The sequence below is a fragment of the Dama dama genome, chromosome X, assembly GCF_033118175.1.
Source record: "Dama dama isolate Ldn47 chromosome X, ASM3311817v1, whole genome shotgun sequence".
NCBI lineage: Eukaryota > Metazoa > Chordata > Mammalia > Artiodactyla > Cervidae > Dama > Dama dama.
In genome coordinates, this window is record NC_083714.1 from 45,654,827 (window position 1) to 45,674,071 (window position 19,245).

At 41.0% G+C, this 19,245-nt stretch overlaps 3 protein-coding genes across 3 annotated transcripts in view; 2 read left to right on the plus strand and 1 right to left on the minus strand.

Annotated features, from left to right (window-relative positions):
* Window positions 1–19,245, minus strand: part of LOC133052041 (endogenous retrovirus group PABLB member 1 Env polyprotein-like) — a 221,896-nt gene that overhangs the window by 141,160 nt on the left and 61,491 nt on the right. The window lies entirely within an intron of this gene.
* LOC133052088 (spermatid nuclear transition protein 3-like) lies at window positions 5,653–6,166 on the plus strand. The gene is made up of 2 exons (XM_061136858.1): window positions 5,653–5,769; window positions 5,951–6,166. Exons 1-2 carry the CDS (start codon window positions 5,653–5,655, stop codon window positions 6,164–6,166), a joined length of 333 nt encoding a protein of 110 aa, XP_060992841.1.
* Window positions 15,658–16,310, plus strand: LOC133052016 (spermatid nuclear transition protein 3-like). The gene is made up of 2 exons (XM_061136737.1): window positions 15,658–15,913; window positions 16,095–16,310. The coding sequence occupies exons 1-2, from the start codon at window positions 15,797–15,799 to the stop codon at window positions 16,308–16,310; spliced, it is 333 nt and encodes a 110-aa protein (XP_060992720.1). The 5' UTR covers window positions 15,658–15,796.

Below are 19,245 nucleotides of genomic sequence, written 5' to 3' on the forward strand. Positions count from 1 at the left end.
TTCCATTACTCTGGGAGGTGGGTCATAGAGGATCCTGCTTCGATTTATGTCAGAGAGTGTTTTGCCTATGTTTTCCTCTAGGAGTTTTATAGTTTCTCGTCTTATGTTAAGATCTTCAGTCCATGTTGAGTTTATTTTGTGCATGGGGTTAGAAAGTGTTCTAGTTTCATTTTTTGACAAGTAGTTGACCAGTTTTCCCAGCATCACTTGTTAAAGAGATTGTCTTTTCTCCATTGTATATTCTTGCCTCCTGTATCAAAGATAAGGTGTCCATAGGTGGGTGGATTTATCTCTGGGCTTTCTATTTTGTTCTATTGATCTGTATTTCTGTCTTTGTGCCAGTACCATACTGTCTTGATGACTGTAGCTTTGTAGTATAGCCTGAAGTCAGGCAGGTTGGTTCCTCCAGTTCCATTCTTCTTCACAAAATTGCTTTGGCTATCCAAAGTTTTTTGTATTTCCATACAAATTATGAAATTATTTGTTCTTGTTCTGTGATCTCTATAGAACTTTCAGAATTTGTCCTCAGTCATGACAGAGCAAGTGAAGTGATGAAATGTTTTCCCTTCTTACTAGTCCTCAATTCCATTTGTCATTAAAAGGCAATTCATTTCTGAAGAACTAGCATGACTAAAATGGAAGACAGATTTCTAGTTTGTGATATATAATGTAGACATCAATATTTTTTTCTGCAGACTTCAGTCTGTTTTTAATTATACTGATACAACTACTGATGCATAATTTATTTTTCTATGTAGATCAATACTAAGAGTGATATTGATCCTTTCCATAATCTCATCCCCAACCTTTTAAACACTGCAGTTCTATACAGTATTGATAAATGTCTGCTCCAACCTGCAATTACACCAATATCATCAGTATATTCCATGATTTTCTGATTGAATATTTCTCCAAAGCTCTTAATGTAGGAATTTAATATGTGATAGTACTTTCCTATTTATAGAAGCTCCATAGCTAAACATTGATTTAAAAAAAATAGCTTTAGGTTTATAAAATGCTTAGATTCAGCTGTACAATGATACCAGTACTTGACAGACTTTGGACTGGCTGTCTTACAAAGAAACCCTGTCTATTCTGTAAATCAATAGTCGACTTCCCTGTATTTCCTTTATTAAAATTATTTTTCAGAGATAGGGTCCTTCTCAGAGAGCAAAACAAGTAGAATATTTTCTATAGATGTATCCTATATATAGAATGTAGTCTATGTATACTATTATGACTTACACAGAGATACTTATAAATTTATATATTGGCATATATGTGGAAAACCAAATGTACATAGCAAATGTAAAAATATCATATATTTCTAGAAGAAAGCCATACAAAAACTAATATTTCTCAAATTTAGGCTAAATTCATTGTATCTGAATGTGTAAACATAAAATATTAATAATTTGACATGTGCAAAACTCCAATAAATATAATTGCATGGAAACTAATTGGGAAGGAAAACCACTTATGTAAAACTCTATAAAGTCATCAAGTGAAAACAGACACTCATTAGAAAATGATCAAGATAATTGAAAGACTTGAACAAAAACGTGGCCAAATAAGTTACAGCAATGTCAAATAAGCACAGGAAAAGTTGTTGAGCATATTAGCTATGATGGAAATGCAAATTAAAACTATAAAGAGTTCTAACCACTCTATATCTATCCAAGTGGCTACGCCTTTTTAAAAAGTGACCACACAATAAACTGGCAAGGATGCAGAGAAACTGGATCATTCATACATTTCTTGTGAGAGTATAAAATGGTACAGCTATCCTGGAAAACAGTTTGACACTTTATTATACAACATGCTATAAACACACAAGTATATTTTGACCCAGAAGTTGTATTCCTGCATATTTATTCTACAGAAATGAACATAAAAGCTTTTACGTGAATTGTCATTGAAACTTTGTTTGTAATACCTAAAAATGTAGACAGGCTAGAGGTCCTTCAATGAGTGAATGGTTCAACTGTGGTTTAACCATAGTTACATAACCATACCACCATACCAGTCACACAGTTAACCATACCAGTAACACTCCTCATCAATAAAATGGAAGAAAATATTAATATATGTAACAGGCAGACAGCAAAGAGGAACTAAAGAGCCTCTTGATGAGGGTGAAAGGGAAGAATGGAAGAAGCTAGCTCAACTCAACATTCAAAAAACGAAAGTCATGGCATCTGGTCCCATCACTTCATGGCAAATAGATGGGGAAACAATGGAAACAGTGACAGACTTTATTTTCTTGGGCTCTGAAATCACTGCAGATGGTGACTGCAGCCATGAAATTAAAAGACGCTTGATCCTTGGAAGAAAAGCTATGACCAACCTAGACAGCGTATTAAAAAGCAAAGACATTACTTTACCGACAAATGTCCATTAGTCAAAACTAAGTTTTCCATATAGTCATGTATGGATGTGAGAGTTGGACCATAAAGAAAGCTGAGCACTGAAGAATTGATTCTTTTGAACTGTGGTGTTGGTGAAGACTCTTGAGAGTCCCTTGGACTGCAAGGACATCAAAGCAGTCAATCCTAGAGGAAATCAGTCCTGGATATTCATTGGAAGGACTGATGCTGAAGCTCCAATACTTTGGCCATCTGAGACAAAGAACTGACTCATTGGAAAAGACCCTGAGGCCGAGAAAGATTGAAAGCCAGAGGAGAAGGGGACGACAGAGGATGAGACGGTTGGATGGCATCACTGACTTGATGGGCTTGAGTTTGAGCAAGCTCTGGGAGTTGGTGATGGACAGTGAACACTGATGTGCTGCAGTCAAAGGGGTCTCAGAGAGTCAGAAACGACTGAGCCATTGAACTGAACTGATTGCAATAGGGAGAATGCTTTGACCAGAGTTCCTCACATGTCTCAAACTAGAACAGAAAAAGATGTTTCTTTAACATGGAAGGATGAGCAGGGCCAGCAGGAACCGAGTGTGTGCGTGTGTGTGTGTGTGTGTGTGTGTGTGTGTGTGTGTGTGTGTGTGTGATGGGACAAGTGGTGGGGATGGTTGAGCAGACTGCATGATGGAGCAGTTTAACAGGAAATGTTTGTCTCTGCAGTGAGCTGATTCTCAGAATGAGCCATTAAGGGAGACCGAAATGCTTGAATCTTAGGGCTTGCTCAAGCTTGGGGGAAAGCTGAAGTTCAGAGGAGAGAAGCTTGGCTAAAGTTTAGCCAAGTCAAGTCAGCAGGTATCTTATGGATAATTGTGAGCACTTGGCCAGTCTCTGCTGTTGTTTAAGAGAGGCAAAGTCTGTCCTTAGACAATACTCTTTTTACTGAAATTGCAAGTCCATGTGCCTGACACAGAATGAGGCCCATCAAACCTAAATGTTAGTGTTTGGAACAGGGAAAGGTTTGTTAAAGCTTCATATAACAGGATGGGTAGCTCATGCCCTAAGAAGCCAAAGTTCCTGAAAGTTTTCAGTAAGTGCGTTTACAAACAAATGTTAGAGTTGTGGTAAGTTGCTACAGACTTCTTGGTGTCACACGCTTTGTGCTTAAGGTTAGGTCATGGTCAGGTAATGATGTTCTTATGAATCTCAACAAAATGGATGTTATTCTCTGTTCTGACAAGGAAGGGCAGTCTCAAGCCACAGCTTTCACACTGCAGTGTCCCAGTCCTGATTAAGGGGAAGCAGATCTCAGTCAGCAGCACCTTCAGGGCCAGGTTCCCACACTCTGCCCAGCTGTCATCCCTGACGGACACAGGCATCCTACACAATAGGTCCTCAGTGTCCTCAGGGCCTCCAATGGGGAGACCAGTTCTCACAGACTGAGACCCAGAAAATAAACCACTGCTAGAAGGTCGCAGAGACACGGATGGGGGAGAGGTACACTGCTTCTCAAGGCTTCGGCCAAGGGTAGTGGAGAGCCTTAGTGAGGGCTCTGGAGTGCTACAGCATGTAGTCCCCAGTCTATTCCCTGAGCCCTCTAGCTCACCCACTGGCCCAAGTCTGCGTGAGCTCCAGGGCCTCCGGAAGAAGGCCTGAATCTGCCTCTAATCTCAGTCTCCTCCTGATTACCACCACACCACCCTTGACTTAATCACTTCCCCAATGGTCCCTCACTGACAGTAACCTGTGGGCATTGCCCACTGCAGTGCTGCCCAATAGCTAAGCAGGACAGCTAACAGTCACTCATTTACAACTGTTTGCTTGTGGATGGGGCCCTCTGAGGCACCAAGCAATGGTTGGGCAACACCTGTGGCCAAGGAACAGGGTGGGTTGAAAGGGAACACACCAATAGCTACCTGTTAAGGCTGTGCTCATCCTGCTCTGTTACACTGTAAATAGAAAAAGCATCACTGTGAATTTAAAGTTTGTGAAAGTAGTTTTCAACGTGGGCTGGCCTGCACATTCTTGTTGGCTTTGAACTATTTATACTATATGCTGAACATATGATCAAGTGGCAGCGGTTGGAGGGGCATAGAGATAAGTGCTGGTGAAAGGAATGCCTGGGAATATAACCAAAAGAATGATAGGCAAAAGTTAAATAAGTATGTGAAATAAAAATCTGAGGTTGGAAAGGAGTCAGTCCAAAAGATGCCGGCACACTGGACCCAAAGTGTCCTCATGTAACAGAGCAACATGGGCAGAGCCCTTCGTGGGTAGCCATTGCTGTGCCGTATTACTCCGCCTCCTGTTACTAGGCAACAGGACTTGCTCAGCCATTGGTCAGTCCCTCACTGGCCCCACCCACAAGCAACCAACTATCAGCGAGCTACCTACAGATACTTCTCCTGCTCAGCTATTGGTCAGCACTGCAATGGGCCCTACCTACTGATAATAGTCAAGGAGGAGTGACTGGGGAATTGATCCAGTCAAGAGTCAGTGGTGCACTGGTGAACTGACTCTTGACTTTGAGCAACTTCCTTTAAAAAAAAAAAAAAAAAATCAGGAATTGATTTCTGCTAGATGGGGCAAGTTGAGTTTCCCTACTCAATATGAGAGTTGAAGTGTCCCCAAAAAATTTAGTGGAGGAGACATTTAAAACTGTCTTTGCTCTGATGTGTAATCTTCTGGAGACTGTGTATTGAACTTTGGGCAACAGAGAGGATTCACCAAGTCTGGGGGTCGCTAAAGCTCATCACAGTAGATAAAACATCCAACCTGTTCTTAATTACCTTTGTCCACTTTAAGTGCTTGCTCTTAAGTTCCTTAAGCCCCTCAGGAACCCCCAACAGGCAGAAGGTGATCTAGAGATGAAGTGCTTAGAGGACTCTGAAGGGATGAAGTGGGACAGAAAGGGTTCGGCAGATGCTCATAGAGGGATGAAAGCGGCAGGAGTGTTGAAGTGGCACATATAAGTCAAAGGATAAAGAGAAAAGAAAGGAAGTTTGAAAGTCATGAGGAGAAGCACCATGCCCCTGAATCACCACTCCCCAGAATCAGACACACAGACATGTCAGCAGTGGGAAAGTTATATCACAGCCTCCCTCAGCATCCACTAGCCCATGCTGATGGGCACAGTGGTGCACTGTGATGTCTAAGCCCCCCAAGCTACTATTGGCTGGCGCAGTGCCTAACGGACCAATCAGATTGAAGGGTGTGGCTCCTCATTGTCCTCTAAGGGTATAAATAGGGAGGTCAGAGGCAGACAGTCTGGGTTAGGCCACTTCTTGGCACCATCATGACTAAGGCAACCAGGAAGCCACCGCAGTCAAGAAGAGTTGCAACGCGGTTTGCTTCAAGGAAGAATGGAAAAAAGAAGACCCTTTGTCACAGGAGGTGCAGAGGCAGTATGAAGGTAAGATGACTCCAACTAAGCTTCCCATGTTCTCCACTGACTTTGCTGCCCAAGACCTCTACCCTGCCCATGTCTGGCACAAAAGCCCTCATTAGCCCACATCCCTTTCTCATGAAATCTCCCTTCCATCTCAGTTTTTATGTCCTTTCCTCAAAACTAAGACACTTGTCTTGTCTTGCAGGCACGAAATATGACCATGAGGGTCAGAAGACCTCTACAAGGTGCCCTCAGAAAGAAAATCCGATCGTATGCCACTCAATCGACGAAGGTGAAGAAAACAAGAAAAGCAAACTGTTTCTTCTCTCGCTGTGGACGAAAGAAATTGAATCGAAGCCGAAAAAGGTACCAAAAGATGAGGCAGAGACAAGGAAGGAGGCAGAATCAAAGGAGAAAATAAGCTCAGCCGCCCCAAAAGAAGAGACTCTGGAGAAGTACAACCTGGGCAGCCAGTAAGTGAATAGCAAAAGTCAGACAGTTTAGAAATGTGCCTCCAGAGGTCTGCATGCTTAGCAATGGCCAACCAAGAAAAGACTCTCACACGAACATAGTAAGCTGATGGCTGCAAATAAAAGAAACATCAAATGGTGAAAAGATGATATTTGTGTGTGTGTGAATTTTCTGATGGAAGGGAGGGAGAGAAGAGAAGAGGTGGGCACTGGAAACGGGAGGGTATGGGGTCCCAAGAGGTTGGGGAACAGACCCTCAGGTCCCCAGTTGGCCAGAGAGTAGAGGTGTGGAGTGGGTCGGGAGTCTGCACTGAAGATGGATAACCCTGCTTAACACTTGATTTCAAGGGCCAGGAGTAGTGGTGTGGTGTTCCTGCCTTTGTCTGGGGTGTGGAAAGACATTAGCGTCTAGATGCCAGGCCCAGATGGGAAGGGGTTTTCACATGGGGGTGGAGAATGTGAAACTGCCCCTGAGACAGGCAGACCGAAATCACCTCCTGGCCACCTACCTCATAATGGGGTTTGTTGCATCACTCACCTATGCTGTCAGCTAAAGGGGCTCAGAAGGCACAAAGTGCTGATACAACTAAAACCCACAACCAGCACTCCCAGGGACTCAAATAATGTTTGGAGGGAACGAATCAAATATTGTTTAGGCCACCTATTTGCTGAGAAATTTTTGGGAGCATTGTATTCCCAAAGAAGGGCAGGTGTAGTGGCCCAATCCTGGTGCACATTACAAACGGAATCACCCTGTACATAGAATTTTTTTTTTTTTTTTTAGACATGAGGGGCACTATGTAGGTTGAAATGTGTAGTTCCCTGAAGAGGGGTTGAATCCGCGTCATTCTAATGTACCAGAGTTCTATCCATTGGACAGACATGGAAGTCTGTACAGAGAATTTTCACATAAGTACTAATATAAGACTGAGTGAAAATTGGTCTTGTAATTATCACCATATCCTAGGATTTCTAAACAACCACAGTCGTAAAACTTTCTTCCCCAATAAAGTCTTTTGTTAGTCCAACTTCTACAAGTTTATCATGGTTTAAAAGAAAGAGTATGCAATATCTAATTTGGTGTTAACTTTCATTTTGAAATATTTTAAAAATTCCAAGGAGAAGTTAAACAAATATGGAGATATATAAGTCAGAGGCTCTGACGATGAGAATCCTGTGTGTCTTCAGAAAAGTTTTTAGAAGCAACCAAAACACAGAGTTTCACCATCAGCATCCAAAGAGTTGAGTTCAAATTTTAACTCAATGATATGTTATCTTTGACCTGGACTGCAGCTCCCTAATTCAATCTTTCTAGCACTGTAACGCCGGGGAGACCCCACTGATGATTCAAAGTCAGTCACTGAATGTGATTTAAAATCGATAAGAGTGAAAGACCCCCTGGGTGTGCTGCCCTTTATTTTTTTTAAAGTTCTTTTATTTTAATTGATTTATTTCAATTGGAGGCTAATTACAATGTTATAGTGGTTTTGCCATACATTGTCGTGAATAAGCCGTGGGTGTACATGTGTTCCCCATCCTGAGCCCCCCTCCCCCCTCCCTCCCCATCCCATCCCTCAGGATCATCCCACCGCAACTGCCCTGAGCACCCTGCCTCATGCATCCAAGCTGGACTGGAGATCTGTTTCACATACATGTTTCAATGTTATTTGCTCAAATCGTTCCACTCTCGCCTTCTCTCACAGAGTCCAAGAGTCTGTTTTTACCTTTGTGTCTCTGTTGCTGTCTCACATATAGGGTCATTGTTACCATCTTTCTAAATTCCATTTATATGTGTTAATATACTGTATTAGTGTTTTTCTCTCTGACTTCCTTCACTCTATAATAGGCTCCAGCTTCATCCACCTCATTAGAGCTGATGCAAATGCATTCTTTTTAATAGCTGAGTAATATTCCATTGTGCATATGTAGCATGGCTTGCTTATCCATTCGTCTGCCCATGGACATCTAGGTTGCTTCCATGTCCTGGCTATTATAAACAGTACGGTGATGAATATTGGGGTACACGCGTCTCTTTCAATTCTGGTTTCCTCAGTGTGTATGCCCAGCAGTGTGATTCCTGGGTCATAGGGAAGTTCCATTTCAAATTTCTGAGGAATCTCCACACTGTTCCTCTCCAGCATTTATTCTTTGTAGACTTTTTGATAGGAGCCGTTCTGACCAACGTGAGATGGTCCCTCATCGTGGATTTGATTTGCATTTCTCTGATAATGAGTGATGTTGAGCATCTTTACATGTGTTTGTTAGCCATCTGTATGTCTTCTTTGGAGAAATATCTATTTTGTTTCTTTGGCCCATTTTTTGAATGGATCATTTATTTTTCTGGAATTGAGCTGCAGGAGCTGCTTGCATATTTTTGAGATTACTTCATTGTCCATTGCTTCATTTGCTATTAGTTTCTCCCATTCTGAAGGCTGTCTTTTCACCTTGCTTACACTTTCTTTGTTGTGCAAAAGCTTTTAAGTTAAATTAGGTCCTATTCATTTATTTTTTTGCTTTTATTTCCATTCCTCTGGGAGGTGGGTCATAGAGGATCCTGCTGCGATTTATGTCAGAGAGTGTTTTGCCTATGTTTTCCTCTAGGAGTTTTATAGTTTCTCATCTTACATTTAGATCTTTAATCCGTTTTGAGTGTATTCTTGTACATGGGGTTATAAAGTGTTTTAGTTTCATTCTTTACAAGTAGTTGACCAGTTTTCCCAGCACCACTTGTTAAAGAGATTGTCTTTTCTCCATTGTATTTTCTTGCCTCCTTTGTCAACGATAAGGTGTCCATAGGTGGGTGCATTTATCTCAGGGCTTTCCATTTTGTTCCATTGATCTGTATTTCTGTCTTTGTGCTGGTACTATACTGTCTTGATGACTGTAGCTTTGTAGTGTAGCCTGAAGTCAGGCAGGTTGGTTCCTCCAGTTCCATCCTTCTTTCACAAAATTGCTTTGGCTATCCAAAGTTTCTTGTATTTCCATACAAATTATGAAATTGTTTGTTCTAGTTATGTGATCTCTATAGAACTTTCAGAATTTGTCTTCACTCATGATGGAGCAAGTGAAAGGATGAAATATTTTCCCTTCTAACTAGTCCTCAATTCCATTTGTCATTAAAAGACTATTCATTTCTGAAGAGCTAGCATGGCTAAAATGGAAGACAGATTTCTAGTTTGTGATATATAATGTAGACATCAATTTGCTTTTTTCTGCAGATTTCAATCTATTTTTTAATTATACTGATACAACTACTGATGAATAATTTATTTTTCTATGTAGATCAATACTAAGAATGATATGGATTCTTTCCATAATCTCATCCCCAACATTTTAAACACTGCAGTTCTATACAGTATTGATGAATGTCTGGTCCAACCTGCAATTACACCAATATCATCAGTATACTCCATGATTTTCTGATTGAACATTTCTCCAAAGCTCTTAATGTAGGAATTTAATATGTGATAATACTTTCCTATTTATAGAATCTCCATACCTAAACCTTAATTAAAAATAGAAAAGCTTTAGATTTATAAAATGCTTACATTCAGCTGTACAACCATACCAGAACTTGACAGACTTTTGGCTGGCTGTCTTACCAAGAAACCCTGTCTATTCTGTAAATCAATAGTCAACTTCCCTGCATTTCTGTATTAAAATTATTTTTCAGAGACAGGGTCTTTCTCAAAGAGCAAAACAAGTAGAATATTTTCTATAGATGTATCCTATATATAGGATGTGGCCTATGTATACTATCTTGACTTACACAGAGATACTTATAAATATATATATTGGCACATATATGGAAAACCAAATGTACATAGAAAAAGTAAAAATATCATATAGTTCTAGAAGAAAGCCATGCAGAAACTAATGTTCCTCAAATTTAGGCTAAATCCATTGTGTCTGAATGCGTAAACATAAAATATGAATAATTTTACATGTGCAAAGCTCCAACAAATATAATTGCTTGGAAACTAGTTGGGAATGAAAAACACTTATTGAAAACTCTAAAAGTCATCAGGTGAAACGACACACTCAGTAGAAAATGATCAAGATAATTGAAAGACTTGAACAAAAACTTGACCAAAGAAGTCACAGCAATGGCAAATAAGCACAGGAAAAGATGCAGAGCATATTGGCTATGATGGAAATGCAAATTAAAACTATAAAGAGTTCTAACCGCTCTATATCTATCAAAGTGGCTACACATTTTGAAAAGGTGACCACACAATAAACTGGCAAGGATGCAGAGAGACTGGATTATTCATACATTTCTTGTGAGAGTATAAAGTGGTACAGCTATCCTGGAAAACAGTTGGACACTTTATTAAAGAACATGCTATAAACATTCAAGTATAATTTGACCCAGAAGTTGTATTCCTGCATATTTATTCTACAGAAATGAACATAAAAGCTTTTACATGAATTGTCATTGAAACTTTGTTTGTAATACCTAAAAATGTAGACAGGCTAGAGGTCCTTCAATGAGTGAATGGTTCAACTGTGGTTTAACCATAGTTACATAACCATACCACCATACCAGTCACGCAGTTCGCCATACCAGTAACACTCCTCATCAATAAAATGGAAGAAAATATTAATACATGTAACAACGTGGATGAATCTCAAGTGCATGCCAAAGTGAAACAGAGGCCAGCCTCAAAAAGGCATGTACTTGATGATTCCATGTACATATTATTCTCAAAATGACAAAATTAGAGACATGGAAAAGAAATCAGTGGTCATAAGGGATTATGGAAAAAGAATATAAGACTGTGGTATTAGGGAATTCCTTTAAGGTTACAGAATAGTTCTCTATCTGGATGTGGTTATGCAAATACACATATATTTTACATCAATATTCATAGAAAATATATTATAACCATAATACATAAGAGCTCTTAAACTCACTAATAAGAGAACAAATAAACCAATTAAAATGTGGGAAAATATTTGAATAGCAATTGTTGACATAAGATATGACATAAGTTGTACAGATGACACATAAACACGTAAAATTAATTAAAATAATTAGTAATTAGTACTGAAGGCATATTAAGTATGCAAATTGTATCTTGGATGAAAGGAATAAAATAACTGAGAACATAAACAACTCTCAGGAAAAGAGAGAAACTTAAACTCTCCTCAGTGACTCATAAGAATGCAAAATGATAAAGACACTTTGGGAAATGTTTTTCATCACTCATAAATATCTGCACACTGGAAAACTGTGTGATCCCATTCCTAAGTAACTCCCACGTAAAACATGAATTTCTGTTCACATAAAACCCTTCATGCCAATGTTTATTGTGGCTCTATTAATAATAGCCCCAAACTGGCAATAACTCAGATGTTATTCAACTGGTAAGCCAATATACAAATGGTGCATCCATCCGATGGAATACTATTCAACAAGGAAAAGGGACATGCTATTGATGATTGCAAGAACTTGAAAGTTTTTCAACTTAACTTAAAGAACCAGATCAGAAAGACTACTTACTGTATGAGTTAATAGGCACATGGAAAAACACTGACCATCACTAATACTTAGAGAAATAGAAATGAAAATCACTAGGAGATATCCCCTCACAGCTGTCAGAATGGCTATCATCAAGTCAAAAAGTCTGAAAATAACATATGGCGGCAAGGATGTGGACAAAAGGAAGCCCTTGTACATAATTGGTGGGAATGTAAATTTGTGCACTCACCTTGGAAAACAACGTGGAAGTTTCTTAAAAACACTAAACATAGAACTACCATGTGACCCAGCTATTCCACGCCTAGCTATACATCAGAAGAAAATGAACACTAATTTGAAAAGATACATGAACCCCAAAGTTTATTACAGCCTTGTTTATAATAGAAAAGATATGGAAGCAACCAGTGAGCAAGATGCACATGGTTCCTGTCTTCTTAGCACTTGCCTGGAGTATGAGATAAGCAAGCATTTGAACACCACAGTAATCCTCAGAAATACTGGTAGTTACATGTTTGTTGAGGTGGAAACATTCTCCCAGCATATGATATAGAAAAGGAAGGCTACAATACAGCATATAGATTGATTCAATTTGTATAAATTTAAAAAAAAATCACTGATGTACATATGTTCATCCAAAAATATATGTATTATATATATACCTTTAGCATTATATAACATATGTAATATATATGTCATAAACATTTAGCTAGAAAAACAAAGACAGAATATGAACAGTATATATGTCTATTGACACACTTATTGGTGTTCTCTAATTTCATTTGTATACTCCTTTTTGCAATTTCCATACTGCTTTGCCTTGAGTATATATTTACAATTAGAAAACATTAATAATGCTCTTTTGAAGCAGGGTAACCCAGACATTAAATTAGCATATGCCCAGGTGTCCCATCAAGTTCTTCCCTCTTCCTCCAAGGCCACGTTTCTTCACAGTTTTCCCATCATACCTTAGAATCCAGTTATATGCAAGGCATGTATAACCAGCTTTCTTGGGTCTCGGTGCCTTTGCAGGTTCTCCCCCACTGTCTGGGAAACACTTTCACAGCTTTCCACTTGGTGATCTATCTACTTTAGGTGGCTCAGGATTCATCTCAGGTGTCTTTACTGAAATGTACCCCTCCCCAAACTCCTTGCCATCAGGCTATGACAAATGCCTGTCCTCTTTACCACCACAGCCCAGTGTGGTTTGTGTATGGTGAACCAATTCATCATGTAAATGGAAAGATGTTTACTATTACATTCCTCCTTTTCCTGCCCTGTTCTCTCTCATCAGCAGCTCATCACTTTCTAGTCTTGTCCTCACTCACCTGGGCCCACTTGCACCAGCCTCCTTGTTTTATTGAAAGGACATAGACAATGCCTTTTGGGGGCTTTTGCCCTGGCCATTTCCTCTCCCCAGTCTTTATTGCCCAAGATAGCCACAAAGTCACTCCCTCTTTTCTTTAATTAAGTCTTTGCTCAAATGTCCTGGATTCATAAGGCCTTCCGTCATTATCCTCTGGGGAGGAAAAACTCCCCATTTCTCAAAACCCATAAGGTTCTCTCTATACTGTATAATTGACTATTTGTGGTTAGTATTAACCTTCCATCCTCACTGACTAGAATGTAAGCCCCATGAAACCAGGGTCCTGTGTATTGGCTCCCGATGCACGCCTAGCAACCACAACAGTGCCTGAAATTCCGCAGGGGGTGAATTAATACCTGTGAAGTGGGAAATAAGCATTACACCAAAGAATTTATGTCCATTTTTGCAATTAAATAAAACAAATCCAGACTAATGTAAGAAGGAACTTGATTTGACATGACTATGGGGATAGGGACATCTCACACACTACCTAATAAATGCTGAGAATTCTCCAAGCTAGGCTTCAACCATACATGAACCAAGAATTTCCAGATGTTCAAGCTTGACTAAGAAAAGGCAGAGGAACAAGAGATCAAATGGACAGCATCCGTTGGATCATAGAAAAAGCAAGACAATTCCAGAAAAGCATCTGCTTCACTGACTACACTCAAGCATTGTCCTGTGTGGATCACAACAAATTGTGGGAAATCCTTAAAGAGATGGGAATACCAGACCCTCTTATGTGCCTCCTGAGAACTCTGTATGCAGGGAAAGCAGCATTAGTTAGAACCGGACATGAAACATCAGACTGCTTCCAAACTGGGAAAAGGGCATGTTAAGGCTGTATATTGTCATCCTGCTTATTTAATTTATATGCAGAGTACATTGTGAGAAATGCAAGACTGGATGAAGCACAAGCTGGAAGATTGCCGGGAGAACTATCAATAACCTCAGATACGCAGGCGACACCACCCTTAAGGCAGACACAAAGAGGAACTAAAGAGCGCTACAGCATGTAGTCCCCAGGCTATTCCGTGGGCCCTCCAGCTCACCCACTGGCCCAAGTCTGCGTGAGCTCCAGGGCCTCCGGAAGAAGGCCTGAATCTGCCTCTAATCTCAGTCCCCTCCTGATTACCACACCACCCTTGACTTAATCACTTCCCCAATGGTCCCTCACTGACAGTAACCTGTGGGCATTGCCCACTGCAGTGCTGCCCAATAGCTAAGCAGGACAGCTAACAGTCACTCATTTACAACTGTTTGCTTGTGGATGGGGCCCTCTGAGGCACCAAGCAATGGTTGGGCAACACCTGTGGCCAAGGAACAGGGTGGGTTGAAACGGAACACACCAATGGCTACCTGTTAAGGCTGTGCTCATCCTGCTCTGTTACACTGTAAATAGAAAAAGCATCACTGGGAATTTAAGGTTTGTGAAAGTAGTTTTCAACGTGGGCTGGCCTGCACATTCTTGTTGGCTTTGAACTATTTATACTATATGCTGAACATGTGATCAAGTGGCAGCGGTTGGAGGGGCATAGAGATAAGTGCTGGTGAAAGGAATGCCTGGGAATATAACCAAAAGAATGATAGGCAAAAGTTAAATAAGTATGTGAAATAAAAATCTGAGGTTGGAAAGGAGTCAGTCCAAAAGATGCCGGCACACTGGACCCAAAGTGTCCTCATGTAACAGAGCAACATGGGCAGAGCCCTTCGCGGGTAGCCATTGCTGTGCCGTATTACTCCGCCTCCTGTTACTAGGCAACAGGACTTGCTCAGCCATTGGTCAGTCCCTCACTGGCCCCACCCACAAGCAACCAACTATCACTGAGCTACCTACAGATACTTCTCCTGCTCAGCTATTGGTCAGCATTGCAATGGGCCCTACCTACTGATAACGGTCAAGGAGGAGTGACTGGGGAATTGATCCAGTGAGGAGTCAGTGGTGCACTGCTGAACTGACTCTTGACTTTGAGCAACTTCCTTTAAAAAAAAAGAAATCAGGAATTGATTTCTGCTAGATGGGGCAAGTTGAGTTTCCCTACTCAATATGAGAGTTGAATTGTCCCCAAAAAATTTAGTGGAGGAGACATTTAAAACTGTCTTTGCTCTGATGTGTAATCTTCTGGAGACTGTGTATTGAACTTTGGGCAACAGAGAGGATTCACCAAGTCTGGGGGTCGCTAAAGCTCATCACAGTAGATAAAACATCCAACCTGTTCTTAATTACCTTTGTCCACTTTAAGTGCTTGCTCTTAAGTTCCTTAAGCCCCTCAGGAACCCCCAACAGGCAGAAGGTGATCTAGAGATGAAGTGCTTAGAGGACTCTGAAGGGATGAAGTGGGACAGAAAGGGTTCGGCAGATGTTCATAGAGGGATGAAAGAGGCAGGAGTGTTGAAGTGGCACATATAAGTCAAAGGATAAAGAGAAAAGAAAGGAAGTTTGAAAGTCATGAGGAGAAGCACCATGCCCCTGAATCACCACTCCCCAGAATCAGACACACAGACATGTCAGCAGTGGGAAAGTTATATCACAGCCTCCCTCAGCATCCACTAGCCCATGCTGATGGGCACAGTGGTGCACTGTGATGTCTAAGCCCCCCAAGCTACTATTGGCTGGCGCAGTGCCTAACGGACCAATCAGATTGAAGGGTGTGGCTCCTCATTGTCCTCCAAGGGTATAAATAGGGAGGTCAGAGGCAGAGAGTCTGGGTTAGGCCACTTCTTGGCACCATCATGACTAAGGCAACCAGGAAGCCACCGCAGTCAAGAAGAGTTGCAACGCGGTTTGCTTCAAGGAAGAATGGAAAAAAGAAGACCCTTTGTCAAAGGAGGTGCAGAGGCAGTATGAAGGTAACATGATTCCAACTAAGCTTCCCATGTTCTTCGCTGACTTTGCTGCCCAAGACCTCTACCCTGCCCATGCCTGGCACAAAAGCCCTCATTAGCCCACATCCCTTTCTCATGAAATCTCCCTTCCATCTCAGTTTTTATGTCCTTTCCTCAAAACTAAGACACTTGTCTTGTCTTGCAGGCACGAAATATGACCATGAGGGTCAGAAGACCTCTACAAGGTGCCCTCAGAAAGAAAATCCGATCGTATGCCACTCAATCGACGAAGGTGAAGAAAACAAGAAAAGCAAACTGTTTCTTCTCTCGCTGTGGACGAAAGAAATTGAATCGAAGCCGAAAAAGGTACCAAAAGATGAGGCAGAGTCAAGGAAGGAGGCAGAATCAAAGGAGAAAATAAGCTCAGCCGCCCCAAAAGAAGAGACTCTGGAGAAGTACAACCTGGGCAGCCAGTAAGTGAATAGCAAAAGTCAGACAGTTTAGAAATGTGCCTCCAGAGGTCTGCATGCTTAGCAATGGCCAACCAAGAAAAGACTCTCACACGAACATAGTAAGCTGATGGCTGCAAATAAAAGAAACATCAAATGGTGAAAAGATGATATTTGTGTGTGTGTGAATTTTCTGATGGAAGGGAGGGAGAGAAGAGAAGAGGTGGGCACTGGAAACGGGAGGGTATGGGGTCCCAAGAGGTTGGGGAACAGACCCTCAGGTCCCCAGTTGGCCAGAGAGTAGAGGTGTGGAGTGGGTCGGGAGTCTGCACTGAAGATGGATAACCCTGCTTAACACTTGATTTCAAGGGCCAGGAGTAGTGGTGTGGTGTTCCTGCCTTTGTCTGGGGTGTGGAAAGACATTAGGGTCTAGATTGCCAGGCCCAGATGGGAAGGGGTTTTCACATGGGGGCGGTGAGTGTGAAACTCCCCCTGAGAAAGGCAGACCGAAATCACCTCCTGGCCACCTACCTCATAATGGGGTTTGTTGCATCACTCACCTATGCTGTCAGCTAAAGGGGCTCACAAGGCACAAAGTGCTGATACAACTAAAACCCACAACCAGCACTCCCAGGGACTCAAATAATGTTTGGAGGGAACAAACCAAATATTGATTAGGCCACCTATTTGCTAAGAAAATTTTGGAGAGCATTATATTCCCAAAGAAGGCCAGTGGTTGTGGCCCAATCCCGGTGCACATTACAAACAGGATCACCCTCTACAGAGAATTTTTGTTTTTGGTGGGGAGGGGTGGAGGGTACTATGTATGTTGTGGAGGCATAGTTCCCTGAACAGGGATTGAATCCATGCCCTTCTAGTGAAAGCATGGAGTTCTATCCACTCGACAGTCATGGAAGTCTGTACAGAGAAATTTACATAAGTATTAATATAAGACTGAGTAAAATTTGGTCTTGTAATTATCACCATCCTAGGATTTCTAAACAACCACAGTCGTAAAACTTTCTTCCCCAATAAAATCTTTTGTTAGTCCAACTTCTACAAGTTTATCATGGTTTAAAAGAAAGAGTATGCAATATGTAATTTGGTGTTAACTTTCATTTTGAAATGTTTTAAAAATTCCAAGGAGAAGTTAAACAAATATGGAGATATATAAGGCAGAGTCTCTGACGATGAGAATCCTGTGTGTCTTCAGAAAACCTTTTAGAAGCAACCAAAACACAGAGTTTCACCATCAGCATCCAAAGAGTTGAGTTCAAATTTTAACTCAATGATATGTTATCTTTGACCTGGACTGCAGCTCCCTAATTCAATCTTTCTGGCACTGTAACGCCTGGGAGACCCCACTGATGATTCAAAGTCAGTCACTGAATGTGATTTAAAATCGATAAGAGTGAAAGACCCCCTGGGTGTGCTGCCCTTTATTTTTTTAAAAGTTCTTTTATTTTAATTGATTTATTTCAATTGGAGGCTAATTACAATGTTATAGTGGTTTTGCCATACATTGTCGTGAATAAGCCGTGGGTGTACATGTGTTCCCCATCCTGAGCCCCCCTCCCCCCTCCCTCCCCATCCCATCCCTCAGGATCATCCCACCGCAACTGCCCTGAGCACCCTGCCTCATGCATCCAAGCTGGACTGGAGATCTGTTTCACATACATGTTTCAATGTTATTTGCTCAAATCGTTCCACTCTCGCCTTCTCTCACAGAGTCCAAGAGTCTGTTTTTACCTTTGTGTCTCTGTTGCTGTCTCACATATAGGGTCATTGTTACCATCTTTCTAAATTCCATTTATATGTGTTAATATACTGTATTAGTGTTTTTCTCTCTGACTTCCTTCAATCTATCATAGGCTCCAGCTTCATCCACCTCATTAGAACTGATGCAAATGCATTCTTTTTAATAGCTGAGTAATATTCCATTGTGCATATGTAGCATGGCTTGCTTATCCATTTGTCTGCCCATGGACATCTAGGTTGCTTCCATGTCCTGGCTATTACAAACAGTACGGTGATGAATATTGGGGTACACGCGTCTCTTTCAATTCTGGTTTCCTCAGTGTGTATGCCCAGCAGTGTGATTCCTGGGTCATAGGGAAGTTCCATTTCAAATTTCTGAGGAATCTCCACACTGTTCCTCTCCAGCATTTATTCTTTGTAGACTTTTTGATAGGAGCCGTTCTGACCAACGTGAGATGGTCCCTCATCGTGGATTTGATTTGCATTTCTCTGATAATGAGTGATGTTGAGCATCTTTACATGTGTTTGTTAGCCATCTGTATGTCTTCTTTGGAGAAATATCTATTTAGTTCTTTGGCCCATTTTTTGAATGGATCATTTATTTTTCTGGAATTGAGCTGCAGGAGCTGCTTGCATATTTTTGAGATTACTTCATTGTCCATTGCTTCATTTGCTATTAGTTTCTCCCATTCTGAAGGCTGTTTTTTCACCTTGCTTACACTTTCTTTGTTGTGCAAAAGCTTTTAAGTTAAATTAGGTCCTATTCATTTATTTTTTTGCTTTTATTTCCATTCCTCTGGGAGGTGGGTCATAGAGGATCCTGCTGCGATTTATGTCAGAGAGTGTTTTGCCTATGTTTTCCTCTAGGAGTTTTATAGTTTCTCGTCTTACATTTAGATCTTTAATCCGTTTTGAGTGTATTCTTGTACATGGGGTTATAAAGTGTTTTAGTTTCATTCTTTACAAGTAGTTGACCAGTTTTCCCAGCACCACTTGTTAAAGAGATTGTCTTTTCTCCATTGTATTTTCTTGCCTCCTTTGTCAACGATAAGGTGTCCATAGGTGGGTGCATTTATCTCAGGGCTTTCCATTTTGTTCCATTGATCTGTATTTCTGTCTTTGTGCTGGTACTATACTGTCTTGATGACT